The sequence below is a fragment of the Protopterus annectens genome, chromosome 4.part1, assembly GCF_019279795.1.
Source record: "Protopterus annectens isolate FY-2018-M chromosome 4.part1, PAN1.0, whole genome shotgun sequence".
NCBI lineage: Eukaryota > Metazoa > Chordata > Ceratodontiformes > Protopteridae > Protopterus > Protopterus annectens.
In genome coordinates this window covers 766861814-766877095 of record NC_056734.1, presented here as the reverse complement: position 1 = coordinate 766877095, position 15282 = coordinate 766861814, and the positions used below count along the sequence as shown (strand labels likewise).

Here is a 15282-nt window from a genome sequence, read left to right as displayed (position 1 = left end):
AAGGAAACCAAAGGACTCAAATCACACAAGGTCTTTACCAAACTAAGTTATTTGTTTAATACACACAAAATAGCCTTTTGTCCACAAGTACATCTGGACTTCAGAATAGGTTCAACTAAAAATGATCAAGCTGTTATATATTTTCTAAACAAAATTAATCAATTATCCAATAGGAGTTAAGGTATTAAAAAGTTTTGTGTAAAGTACTTGTACACCTCATAGTGTTTTACACAAATAGCAAAGTCATAATGTAACTTACTCTTTCCTCTTTTAAAGTGTACAGCCTCCAAATCAAAACATTTATATAATAACAAAACACATTTTGTAAAAATACTAAACTGTTACAAGTTTAAAATTAATCGCCAATTATAATTCTATAATTTTATTATGTGAACTTTATAAGTCATGAACAGTTTTATACTAAAACTGCATACACATAGAAGTTTTAATGGAGAACTGTAAAAAGGGGAAGAATCTGTGTATGGCATGAGTAGACAACAAAAAAGTATGTGACTGTGTCCCACATGGGTCTCTCTGATGAGTCTTCTTTTGATTTGTATAGGGTGTCACTTTTTTACATTTAGTACAGAAAAAGTTACCAAGTTATCCACCATTTATCCTTTCTGGCAGGAGAGTCGATGTCTGATCATATTGACTGAAGACTGCCCAGTGTTCAGTATGTGACTTTTGATGTCACCTTTAGGTTGAGATTATAAGGTCCTTCAGTGATCCATGAATGGTTAAGCTGGGTATTGAATCAGCTTCACATCTGTTGCATATCTGAGAGCAGGATTGGCCCAAGTCAGTTTTATTTTGACATGTCAATGCTAATGGGTTGTACAATGGCATATGCTACTTTTGTAAAGTTTAGCTGAACACTGCAACAGATTTTGGCGCAGAATAGTCCGGAGTGTAAGAGAGTTCATTTGGATGATTTCTTGTTGGTGGGCAAAGGGGAAAAGGGTGTGTTAGCAACATTACATAGTTCTGTGAAAATCTGTGAAGAGCTGGGTATCCTTCTAGCAAAGGATAAGCAGGAAGGGCCACACCTTTTACTTTTCTTGATGCTCATGGTTGATGTATAGAGAGTTTATCTAAGCTTCCACAGGACAAGTTGGTGAAATTAAACAAAACCGCCATTGGGGAAGAGAGACGGGAGAGAAATGGTGATTAGTGTATTATAAGTTAATCCTATGTAGGGAATACTGTGCTAGTGTGCTGTATGGGAATTTTTTAAAACTAAATTTTAATATGAAAAAAAAAATAAAAGCACATGGTAGTTTATGAGAAATAATATCCCAAGTATAGCATAATAACTTTAGATATACATGTTTGGGTGGTTTACCCAAAGGCAAAAAATGATAGAAAAGAATACCTGTGGAAATAAAATGATCTTAAATTTGTCCTACATAATTTAATAAAATACAATCTTCCTAAGCATGGATAAACTGAACTTTGATAAGCCAGTTATATAGAAGTGCCATGTGGATTAAAAAAACTATTTGTGCAGAAAACCAAAATAAACAATTTCCAGTAAGGCAGATGAGCCTCTGGTGCTGTTTAGAGGCAGTATACTTAATTCATTCCACTTCTATGGAAACTTAGGCAAAAAATAACCATTGGGTGTCTCAACATTTGCAGATGATTTGCCTTTTATTTGATGCTTTTCTCAGGCCAGTCAGCTGTGTGATCTGGGACATGCAACATTTTCAAACTGGTACATTCATGCAGGACAAACTGTTTCACACAAAATGCTATTTTTTCTTTACTCATATGCATAACTTGTGTTAGAAAAAATGAAACATAATGAACAGTGAAACAGTCTGCTGTTACAGTAAATGCATCAGTGTTAGACTTTTTTAAGACAGTACATAGTATATTGTGTTAGGAGAACTCAAATAGTTTGCCACATCTTTCTCTTATTCTGTACCTTTATTTTAATACCGGATTCAGGAGATCATGTATTCACAACCTGCAATGGAAAGAGTTAAGATAAAATATCTTAGTTTTTGGACTGAGATGATTAAAGATGTGCTAACCCAGAATTCAATTTGTTAAAACCAAGGCTGTATTGAGCACCGGTTTATATCAAAAAAGTAGTTGGCTCCATCTGTGCTTGGTTGGGGGGGGGGGGGGGGTTGCATTTTTATGTGCAAGACTGCCCTCTAGAGGAGAATGATGCATGTTTCTAGAATCATTACAATAATGTCTATGATCACGGATATTATTATATGCTGCACCTTTCACTTGGGGGTTATAAACTCCCATTGGCAACTGCTATAATATTCCTCTGCCACCTCATTGCAGCGTAGCTGTCATTTATTACCATTGGGTTCTCTGTCCCACATTGCCCATCAGTTATAAAGTGAATAGCTGGTATATTACACCAGGACTCACCTAAGACCATAAGAAACCTTGTACTTTTAATAGGAAACTAAAATGGATAAGGTAGAGTTTGTTTACATGAAGTATGCCTGAACTTACATGTATTTAAGGGTGTGGTTTTCCCTGAATTTACAACAGTGTGTTTCACAGGAACCTCAGGAAATAAAATGTGTTTTAGAACACTGGACTCTTCTAACCATTTTTTTTTTCCATTTCTAAAACAGCATCTAGAATCATTGAGAATATGGATACCTCCATAAAACCTTGTGACAATTTTTATGAATATGCCTGTGGTGGATGGATTAAAAAAAATGTGATTCCTGAGGCGAATGCTCGCTATAGTACATTTGACATTTTAAGAGAAGAGCTTGAAGTTGTTTTAAGAGGTACGTTTTCTTCATTATATGCATTTAAAGTGATAGCACTTTAATTTCTGTTTCTACTCTGGCAACACTGTTCCTTACTGTCTGAAAACAAAAAGTTTTATATATATAAATATGCAGAACTATGCTACCCAGTTACATTATATTATTTCAGTTTGTGTAATGACTTTAAAATAAAGAAATTAGAGCCCTTCTGCTGGCTCTTCAGGGCTTTCTGTCTCTCTCTTCTCCAGGGCCTCTCAAGGTATTCACAGACAATACCATAGTGATGTGTGGTATATCAACAAACAGGGAGGAACAAAATCTTATCTTCTTTGCTGGTTGGCACTTCTGGTATGGGATCTTGCTATCAAGCATCAAGTGACTCTTTAGGCAGCTTATATCCCTTCCAGTCAGAACACTGTGGTAGACACTCTGAGCAGGTCCTTAACTCAGTCGTGTGAATGAGGTGAAAATGTTTCTTAAAGGCATCCTTAATATTAGATCCCCCAAGAAGCCCGTTCCTCCTTCCTCGGATCTTAATTTTGTTTTGGAGAAGTTGACTCAGGCTCCTTTTGAGCCTGCTGCTTCAGCTTATTTGCATCATTGTTCTTGGAAGACCATTCTTTTGTTAGTTTACTTCTGCCAGATGGGTGTCTTGAGTTGCAGGCCCTTATGGTTTGTCCTCCTCCTTTGATTTTTCATGAGGACAGAGTGTCCTTGTGTACTACCCATATTTTATGCCGAAGGTGGTTAATGAGCTATCTCTTAATCAGTGCATTAATCTGCCTACTTTTTTCCCCTCTCCACAACCTGGTAGTGAGAGGGTGGTGCATACTTTGTACATGCATAGGCAACTTAAGAGTTTATTTGGATATGACAAGACTATAAGAAAATCTGATCAGTTATTTGTTTCTTTTCATTGTAGATATTAGGGGCTTGCTGTATCCAAGCAGACTATATCTTCTTGGATTTCAAAGCTTTTTTCTTTTGTTACACTTTTCATGGCAAGAGCCTTCCTTTTTCAATTGAGGATCATTCTACCAGGGCTGTGTCGTCTTCTGGTGCTTTTTTCAAAGGCTTGGATACTAATTCTATTCTTGAAGCAGCTGTCTGGACTTCTGTGCATATCTTTACCAAGCACTAAAAGATGGATGGTATCTCTAGAGCTAGGGCTGGTTTTGCTAGTTCAGTTCTTCATGTTTTTTAGGGGATTCTTCTGCCCCTTCCTCCTCCCCATTTTCCTCTTCTCATGTAGTTAAAAATACTGCAGCAGTGAATGTTAACGACATAGAACAGTTGCGTAAAATCTTCCCATAACGGTAGATGTCCTTGCCTCCACTGCTGCAGTATTCACTCCCTCCCTCCGTCCCCCTAGTTCTTTACCTTCCTGGATCTACATGTCACCTCTTGGGTTCCATGGACTGATGTTCCTCATGGGGAAATCAGTTTTGTTTTTGGTAAGTTTGAATATCACCTTTAACCCCTGCATTATGCAGGGTGCATATGGTGATTTGCATACCTTTTAAATTTAGAAGTTTTTGGAAGACTGGCCACATGTCATACTTCCATGGCAGGGAATCCCATATAGTTAAGAATGCTGCAGCAGTGAAGACAAGGTAGTCTGCTGTTGTAGTAAGATTTTATACAACTCTATTTTTTATCTCCTCCTCTTTGGTGCATCCTTACATCAATATGTGAACTGTAGAATACATGTTGTATATTCTGAGAATGCTTTATGTACTACTCAGATGGGAGAGAGGTGCAACATGATGCAGCACTGTACAACTTAAGCATACTGCACAACCCTCTGCAAGTGTCTAGTTCATCACTTCAGAGATCTTACTACACTGATAATTACATGGTTGTATATTCTTCTATGTTTACCCTTACCCATTTACACACATAATGCAGTGTTTGCAATGAAGAGCATGGCTTACTATGGTTCCTCTCGCCTTGCAGTCCAGTGTGCATACCTAACATATTGGGTATCAGTAGAAGGCACCATACTGGAATGCTCTGCACATTCCTGCCATGCTGTGCAGGCCTGAGCACCTATTCTTGCTAATTTATTTGCATGACATACAGTGATTCTCTTTTGTACACCTTATGCAGCCTGCTACACTTCCCAGAGTGACTTTCCCGGTACATTACACTGGTGGCACTTTAGGGGACAGGATGCTACACTTCGCAGAGTGACATTCCCGGTACAGTGCACCAGTGGTACTTAAGGGTACAGCACACTACACTTCCCAGAGGGACATTCCCAGTGCAATGCAGCAGTGGTACATTAAAGGACATGCATGAGATTCTGCTCCTCAGCTCTGTGTTTGCCCGGGAGGTCTGTACTGCAGGTTTATTTAGTGCAGAATGCACGTGTGAAATTGACCACCCAGCCTGGAAAAAAAAAAGATTGTCCAAAGACGGAGAAACTGCTAACAATTAACCTTTCTGTTAGACACTTCCTTATACATTCACAGTTAAGATGTTAAGAATATAAGTACAATGCATCATAATCCAAATAGATTCACTAGAGAACGCTTTAAGGAAAAATGTTACCTTGGTAAAAAAATTCAGTATCTAGTGCACTTTTTAATAACAAAGAGCGGGAAAGATAATTTAGGCTGCTGATAAAACTCTGACCTGTAGGACTCCTTTGAGTTGCTGCTGAAGGGATACACACCTAATGCATTGTTTTCCTGTTTAGTCAGCAGGAGATGTAATGTTGCATTTATGGAAAAATGTTTTAGGTACAAGAAGGGTCCCTTTGACCAACCTGCGTCTGTGGTGGTGGGAGAATAAATATTCTGTTTAAAGTTACTTTATCAAGATGCACAGGTTGCATTAAATCAGATAAATAAGGTAAATGTAGAACAGAGGGAAGAAACCTACCATTCATTGGAAACTCTCCTAGAATGTCGTCTTAGCTCAAGTGACAGTCTGGGTTTTGACACGTTTGTAATACTTTCAGATTGCAGTATAGATGAGTGTGTTTTCATTTTCCATGTCATTTCTCTCTCCATAGCTTTCCACCCATAGAGACAGAGTAAGTAAGTGGGTTGTGGGGTAGAAACCCTGATATGGGCTGTTACTTGAAGGTTTCACCCCACTGCCATCACAAAACATGTTTTTTAGCACAATTACATAGAGGTTAAACAGGTGTGTTTCCAGTGAGCTAAAATTATCAGCTTATTAGCAGTAGGTTTTGCATTGACTTCTCATAGGGTAATCTGATAGGGAAGTCAAAAAGAACTGCAGTAAGCTATTGTTAAATTATCCAACTGGTTGAGCATAAATAGTACGTTGTCCATGCAAGGAGATCAGCAAACATGCCTGTAGGTACTCCAATCTTACAGATCCTTACTCCCATAGCATTGAAAAACAAAACAAGGCTGAATTTTCTGCATTTCTTTTCAAAAGTTAAATTTAAAACAATAGTGAAAATAGTGTAGTGGATACAATAACTGGGGCTGCATTGTGAACAACTGCTGTCAGAATGACTTTAGTAAAGATTGCATTGCTTCCCAGTGTGATTCATACACAGGAATAACTATCCAAATGTAACCCGTTATTTAAGATCAGTTGTATGTACACTAGGACAACAAATTACATAAGGACAGACTGGAGAAACTGGGTCTGTGCTTTTTACACTGAAAGAGAATATGAACACATTTACATTGTAAAAAATATTTTTATTGACTATCCTGGTATAAAAAAAAAACTGTATTATACACTAAAAGGAATTAATCTGTATTTTTGTTAGACAGATGTTCTATCAGAAAAATGAATTGGAATGTTAAGAGGTTGCACCCATTCAAGAGTGGCCATGTGCATAAGCGCGCTCACACGCACACATATGCGCACACATGCACACGAGTGTGTAGATGTAGGTTTACTTGTATATACATGAGGATGATTATGTATCTGTACATATACTCTATACTTTTTAATGATATTTTCAGTCTCCCAGCTCAGATTTGTCAAAGGGGTTATTTAGCTGTAATATATTGTCATGTTAATTGACTTAGAATTATATAATGGCAGACGGACATTACATGGTGGAATCATGATAGTAGTATATGTCTATATATCAGAGATATTGTTATATTGCAAGCAGTACTTCTCATATAGCTTATTTTCAGTGAACACCAAGCAGCTGTATTTTTCAAAATAGATTAGCTTCCATTATTTAAGATGTGCTTTTTTCCCTTTAAATAAATTATGCAGTATGCCTTTGCTAAGATAGCTCTATGTAGTTCAAGATATTAGTAATGTGACTTTTTTGTATAGTGGTATAGAATTAAAAAAAAGCAATGCATGCTTTACTTTTTTATTTTTACAATAATGAAAGGTCATTTGGGGCTACATACAAATGCAGATAGACTAGATTGATGCTGGTGGTCTCAAATCAACAGTTTCAGTGCAGTTTTTATAAGTAAAATGAAATCCAATTAGTGCACTGGGACTTACTCTGGCCAGCTCTCTGTCTGCTTTGACCAGGGCTTTAGGTAAAATAATTAACTCAGGAATCTGAAGTATGATTTCCCTGACTTTATAAACTTCATCAGTAATAGTAAAGTGTATTTCCGGGCCATATGAAAACATTTTACTATAAAAGTTTACTAAACGGTAATTTAAGTAACAACTAAACCCATCTGTGAACCTTGCCAATTCTTCGCTTCTGAAATTCTTGTTAATTTGCTCTGTGTGAAATCTTTATTTTTGGCATCAGTAATTCAGAAAACATTGTTACTGTTTGTGTGTAAATTATTTTATTTGTTCAATGCTGAAACTGAAATTGATGTGGTTGCCTAGTGACCGAACATTACTGGCATGCCCCTGCTTGTTCTCCTGTCCCCAGCAGCATGGCTTCTTCTAAATTTAACTCAAAACTCCTCAACATAGTACGAAAGTTAGTATCTAAAAAAGTCACTTTTTCTGGGGAGGACATAGTTTGGCAACAGTGATAGACAAATAGTTAATTCATTTTACAGTTGGGTAGAACCTGAATAGGCACTTTGCATTTTTATATGTAAATAAAAAGGTAGACTTTCTTTTCCTAGTGCACTTCATTTTACTTTTTAAAATGTCTTGATCATTTTTATTTCTGTCTGCTTTAAAAAAAAAAAAATCAGTTATTATTCTTGACAAGCTACTGTTAATTTAACTTGCTCTGTGTGTATATATATATATATATATATATATATGTGTGTGTGTGTGTGTGTGTGTGTGCTGTTTATAATCTCAAAATACTGAAATGTCGAATTTCAGTATCTCAAGACTATAAACCCGAATGTTTAAAATAGCGAAAGTTCATAATCGCAAATTCAAATATCTCAAATTTGTGGTTATGGCCTTACGCTACGTGATGTCTGGGATTGTGTGTTTATGGTGCGCGGTGCCATGTGTGGATGTAGGTGTTTTGTCAGGTAAGTGAGTGTTTTGTAAGGGATTTGAGTGGGGGTTAGAGTGTGTTTGAGTGTGCTGATATGTTTCATGTGTATGTGAGGGACTGGAGAATGTACGCGTGTGAGTTTGCTTTTTTTATTTTCCTGTTTGTGCAATCTCAAAGTTAGTATTTATAAGTAGGGGGGTGTGGGGGCGTAGGTAGGCTTGCCCCCCTGCTTATGTGTGTATGAGTTGTGTATGTGTGTAGTTTTTGTTCGTTTATGTTGTGATGTGTGCGTTGTGGTGTATGTATGGTGTAGTGTATGCGGTTTGTTAGGTGTTTTGAATGTTGCGGTTTTGGGCTTGGGGTTTTGTAGTTTTGGTGTTTTGTGGATTTGGTTTCATAGTTTCGAGATACTGAAATTCGATGTTTCAGTATTTAGAGATAGCAAAAAACACAGCATCAATGGGACCAGACGGTGTACCGGGCTGCGTCCTACATGAACTCCAAGAAGAGCTAAACCCAAACATAAAACTACTGTTCAATCTCAGCCTTACTACAGGATATGTGGCCAAAGAGTGGCGTACAGCAACAGTGGTCCCTCTCCATAAAGGTGGTGCCTCAACGGATCCTGGAAACTATCACCCCATAAGCCTGACTAGCTTGGTCTGCAAAGCTATGGAAAGGATCATCATGGACCTCATAAATAAAGATATTGGGGACCTACAGACACTGGATCCTACCCAGTTCAGCTTTGTTAAGGGAAGCTCCTGCCTCTTAAACCTGGTTGATTTCTTTGAAACAGTCACCAAGGCCATTGACGAGGGGAAGGTGGTCCACACAGCCTACCTGGACCTCGCAAAAGCCTTCGATACAATACCCCACTCTGGCATTATAGATAAGCTCACCAGCTTAAATATAAACCCCTATGTCACTAGATGGATTGCAAACTGGCTCAAGGACAGAACCCACATGGTTAGAATTGCTGGAGCCATGTCAGACTCCAAACCAGTTACAAGTGGTGTCCCACAAAGCTCAGTCCTGGGACCTCTCTTGTTCGGTATATATTTCTCGGAGGTACAGGCCAACACGGAAGGACTGTGGCTGACCAAGTTCGCAGATGACTGCAAACTGGGCGCCATAATCGACTCTCCAGCTGACACAAGCATCCTCCAAAAGGGCCTCATAGAAACAGACAACTGGTGCCAGAGCCATGGCCTCAAGCTAAATGCCAAAAAGTGTATAGTCATCCCCTTTGGCAAAAACAAAGTGCCCACAAATTACCACATAGGTGGTAATCCATTAAGTACAGAAGAAGTAATTAGGGACCCAAGTTGATAGCAATCTCTCATTTGACAACCACGTGGCCAAAATGGTTAGAAAAACATTTTATATAGCCCACCTAATCATGAAGGGATTCACATCTAGATCAGGGGAGGTCATCATGCCTCTTTACTCATCCCTCATCAGGCCCATAATTGAGTACAATGCCCCTTTTGGGATGTACCTTACCAGACACCTGCAGCAACTGGAAAGACCCCAAAAGTACCTCACCAAGAGGATCAAAGGGCTCAAACAGATGCCATATGCTGCCCGGTTAAATAAACTCCAACTCTACTCAGTGGCATACCGCTTGTTCAGAGGCGATCTGTGCCTGACGTATAAAGCCATGTCCAACCCGGAATTAATGAACATGCTGCACCTCAGAAAATCCAAATCCCATCGAGCTACGCGCTCGAGAGACTTGAACCTCAGCACCGAAATAAATAGGACATGCTGGAGGGACAGATTCATAACCCAGAGGCTCCCTTCACTCTGGAATAAAATCCCAGTCCAGGTTAGGCAGAGTCCCTCATTGACTCTCTTCAAGAAATCTTGATGAGTGGATGGGAAAGTAATACTTTGTTGTGTGTGCACACCCTTAAACTAATACTTTGAAGCACCTTTTGATTTAATTACAGCATTTAGTCTTCTTGAGTAGACACCTGCCATCAATTGGAGACTCTGATTAACCACAAATAAAGTTTAGCTGTCCTAATATGATTTTCCTGACATTTACTCAGTTACCTGTGAGCTTACAAAGCATCAAAGTGATCTCATTGTTGAAAGGTATCAGTCGAGGGAAGGGTACAAAACATTTTCCACAACATTGGATATACCATGGAACACAGTGAAGACAGTCATTCAAAAGAGGAGAACATATGGGCCAACAGTGACATTGCAACGAACTGGATATCCCTCCAAAACTGATGAAAAGACAAGACAAAAGCTGGTCAGGGAGGCTGCCAAGAGACCTACAGCTTCACTGAAGGAGCTGCAGGAATTTCTGGGAAGTTCTGGTTGTGTACTACATATGACAACAATCTCCTGTATTCTCCATATGTCTGGGCTATGGGGTAAGGTTGTAAAAATGTGTAGAAACAGGCAACCTGATGTCCAGATAGTCAATACTAACCACAGGAAACAAAGAGGGTAAGGTTGCAAGATAGAAGCCTTTTCTTACACAGAAAAACATCCAGGCCCAGCTAAAATTTGCAAAACAATACATTGTCTCCCAAAAGCATGTGGGAAAATGTGTTATGGTCTGATGAGACCAAGGTTGAACTTTTTAGCTGCAATTCCAAAAGGTATATTTGGAGCAAAAACAACACTTCACATCACCAAAAGAATACCATCCCCACGGTGAAGCATGGCGGTGGCAGTATCATGTTTTGGGGTTGCTTCTTCAGCTGGACCTGGGGCTTTAGTCAAGGGGGAGGGAATTATGAACAGTTCAAAATACCAGTCACTTTTGGCCCAAAACCTTCAGGTGTCTGCTAAAAAGCTGAAGATGAGGAATTTCACTTTTCATCACAACAATGACCCCAAGCATATGTCCAAATCAACAAAAGAATGGCTTCACCAGAAGAAAATTAAAGTTTTGGAATGGCCCAGCCAGAGCCCACACCTAAATCCAACAGAAAATCTGTGGGTTGACCTGAAGGGGGCTGTGCACAAGAAATGACCTTGCAGTCTGACAGATTTGGAGAGCTTTTGCAAGGAAGAGTGGGCAAATATTGCGAAGTCAAAATGTGCCATGTTGATAGACTCCTACCCAATAATACTGACTGTTGTAATTAAATCAAAAGGTGCTTCAGCAAAGTATTAGTTTAAGGGTGTGGACGTACAACAAAGTATTAATGTAAGGGTATGCATACTTATGCAACTAGTGTATTGTTTTTTTTTCTATTTTTTTATATTTTCCCCCCTAACAGATTTGTTTGTTTTTTAATTGGATTATGCAGGTTATAGGTCACATTAAAGGTGGGAAAAGTTTTGAAATTATTTATTGTGTTCTCATTTTTTTTTATATCACAAAAAAACTAGCATTTTAACAGGGGTGTGTAAACTTTTTATACCCACTGTATATGTACTCTATACATATATTTAGTATTGTCTTGTTCTTTTATTATTTATTATTAAATATATTTAAAACTTTCATTGTGGCTGATCTGTGTAGAGATATTTAAGATTTGAGTACTTGCATATTTGGTGATGGGCCACTCCTAACAGCCTTGCTCTTGGTCACACTACCATTTGTATTAGTATTACACAGTAAGATTGGAATCCTTTCATAAGGGCCTTAAGGTAGCTGACAGAAGGGTTCTGATGGCAATGAAAACTACCTTATAGTCTGGGCAAAAGGGGGCATAGCTAGTAAACCTGTGCCAGCCTTTCCCAGGTGTGTGTGCATGTGCAAATCAAAAATCTCAAATTGTGTGTTTGTCAGCTACTTGGGCAGGGACACGAAGCACTGGTTGGACAGACAAAGTATTGGGAGGACTTGGCTTGGAACCCAGGCTAAGGACTCGACTCTATAGCTTTGCCAGTGGTAAGTCTTATTGGGGACCCAGAGAAAGGTAGAGGAACCAGCCCTGGACTGACTGTGGCCTCTGTGTGCTGTTAAGGGAAACTGCACTTCAAGCAGAGAGCAGCATCTGGAAATACTGTGTGTGTACTTGTCATCCTCTCAATGAGCATCACCCACTGTTGCCAGTGGTGAGGATTGAGGCGCCTTGATTACTGGTCCAGTGGAGGATCGTCACAACTAATTTTTATGATTTATGTTTAATCATACTGAACCTGGGTTGTCACTGTTCTGATATTGGGAAATAATTTTGTGCCAGTAGTAAGCTTGCCAGCTGGTTGATCCTATGAGATCTCTTGACTTCTTCGCTCAGAAATTCTGGACAAATCCAAAAATAATGGGAGAAAAGGCTCAAAATCAGGGGCAACTTTTAAATATTACTCTGGTTCACTTAAAATATTAATAAAAAACAGTTTTTGCACCAAGGTGCATTTTCTGAATAAGAAGTCTAAAACTTTGGCATTATTGACTGAATGTATTCCTTAGTGATTTGTAATAAAATCAAACATTTTACAAGAGAGAGAACAATACGAACAAATATGAGATCAAATCAGGAACATGTGAGGTATACACACTTTGACTTCTGATTTGTTGCCGGATTTAATTATTCTATAATTTGAATGCTGCAGTCTATGAAATGTTCAGGATATTTCTTAAAGATCTCATATGACAACTGGGCAAAATTTGATAAGCTTCCACCCTTTTGTTCTTATTTGGTAAAATATAGATCAACTAGGGTCACAAAAGCAGCTACTGGAATTTTACTGTTTGGACTGTGAAACATTATTTATTATTGCATTGTCCATTTTCTTGCTTATTTGTTGTTTTGTTTGATTAGTTTTACAGTATATTACTCATTTACCAGTATAATCCTACTGGGTCAGCAAAGTAACCTCTTTTCACTGGAGGCCCAGGGAAAAGCTCCATACTCTATATGAAAATAGAGCACAACAGAGAAAAAAATTGCAATAATTTTCCAACTAAGATAACATAATAATGCAAAATAAGCTTTAACATTAGTAAGGCATGAGTTTCTCAAAGATTTGCAATAAATTGTCTTGATAATTAGTCATTTTATATAGATATATATATATATATATATATATATATATATATATATACACACACACAAAGCAGATTTATTGCATCTACATACAGTAGCATGTAATTATCAGAGCACGATAGGACAGTAGTTGTAATACAGTAGGGGTAGTAGTAGTAGTAATCTCAAGATGCACTCGCTTGAAGCACTCCTCAAAATGGAGGACATCGACATTTGTGCTGTAACGGAGACCTGGTTTAAAGCAGCAGAAAGCACCCCTGCGCTACCAGGCTATAACGTATTCCACACCTTTCGGCCCCAGAACATGGACTGAAGCTCCAAAGGTAGCAGTGTTTCCATATTCCTGAAGGATGCGCACACCTCCAGATTAGTTGCCCAACATAATGCATCTGAGATACGTCAGGTACAACTAACATTGGGTAAGACTGCAATTCAGGTCATATCCTGCTTTAGGTCCCCAACTATGTCCCAAGACTCTCACTCCATGTTCCAAAGCACCCTGGAAACTATTAGGGTCCAACCCAGCACTCTCATACTAGGTGAAAACTACTCATGCACCAATACACACTGGTCCAACGCTTCCTGGAATTCATCATTTGCAATGCCTTGGATTAGCTCATTCTTACCCCCACCAGAGGAAGCAACATCCTTGACCTGGTTATTACTAACATGAGCAACAGTCGTTCTACACCAATAGTCAATTCCTCCCTGGTTAGGTCCAACCACAAACTAATCACCGTGGAAATCCACATCTCACCCACAACCCCTGCAAAGGTAACCACCATGAAAAACTTCTCCAAAGCTGACTTTGGGCTCCTAAAAACAGAGGATGTTCATCGTGTTTCACTGTTGCAGTCATGACTGTAGGGTTCTCCCCTGCCGGCAGGCAGCCCTTGGTCGGCCAGAATCCCAAAGTCTGGGTCCGGCGTCGGCTGTTCAACCATACTCCCTGACGTCAGAGCGCCAGGAGTACAAAGCTGACAGCCGACGCCATCTTCTCCAGTCTTTCTTGCCGTGCGGTGATAGCAGTTCGCAAGTGCCGGTCGGCTGACTCCTGATGAATTTTACTGATATACTTCAGTCCGAAGATTTTCTTCTCCACTCACAGCTAAGTACCCAGTTGGGGAATCGTTTTTCTTGATCCACTCCGATGTCAGAAAAAGTTAATAATTGTATTTCATGTGGGAAGCAAATAACTCATAAGGATTTTCATTCTTACTGTATTCCTTGCTTGGGCCCTGACCACGACGTAGCTAGTTGTCGGTTTTCTGCTAGATTCAATCAACGTACAATTAAGCGAAGGTACGATTTTGCTTTTCATTACTTCGGTAGGCGCTTTAACTACAAAATGTCGTCAGATACAGTCCCGGCTACCGGAGTTCACAAGCGTCGCAAGGATAAAGACAGGCCTCCGAGGTCCAAATCTGATGATAGTGCACAAGCGGAGCCAGCTTCAGGTTCGGCCGTCGTCAGTGAGGCGCTTTTGCAGCCCCTGTCGTCGGCCATTTCAGAACCGACGGCCGAAACGGACTCTCATGAGGAGCCAACCAGGCCTTTAAATATTTCTGTTGCAGGACCTTCGGACAGTGCTCCTTCGGATGGGTCCGGAGCCGCTGTGCAGGTACCGGCTTCCGAAGGGGTTTTCAGGCCTACTCAGCTACTAATAAAGGCAAAGACAAAGGCAAAGGCTCCTTCAAAATCAAAGACTTCAACACAGGCCTCTTCTGAACCGGCTCCTAAGTCACAGAAACAGTTACTCAAGATGGCGGAGGATTTAATTACTATGATTAGGGGTTCTCATCCCCCTCCAGACAAAAGGTCAAGGCAGGATGTTTCTTATGATTCCTCTGATCAGGCTTCTGTTTCCTCAGTTTCTTCTTCTGATCAGGAATATTCTTTCCCTCCTTATGAGGATTCTGATACTGAAGAATCCATTCCTTCTGCTTCTCCCCCTGAGGATTTCTCTTTTGGGGAAACTTTGCATGAAATGAGGGAACATTTCCATTGGGAAGGACAGGAGTTTTCGGAATCCAAGAAAAGACTGAGGGAATTTCTTCTTCTTCCCCAACATAGACCCCTGGCTATTCCTCCTGTTTTGGATATTGTGGATGATGCCTTTTCGGAGGCTAACTTAACCCCTGACTCTCTTCCTCCTGCTCCTGTTAAGCCTGATAGA

The 15282-nt window shown here is 39.5% G+C and overlaps 1 protein-coding gene across 1 annotated transcript in view; it reads left to right on the top strand.

Annotated features, from left to right (window-relative positions):
* MME (membrane metalloendopeptidase) overlaps positions 1 to 15282 on the top strand; it is a 1194620-nt gene that overhangs the window by 410949 nt on the left and 768389 nt on the right. The window contains exon 3 of the mRNA XM_044070514.1: positions 2610 to 2771. Within this exon, the coding sequence (XP_043926449.1) occupies positions 2610 to 2771 (162 nt within the window). The remainder of the gene's footprint in view (positions 1 to 2609; positions 2772 to 15282) is intronic.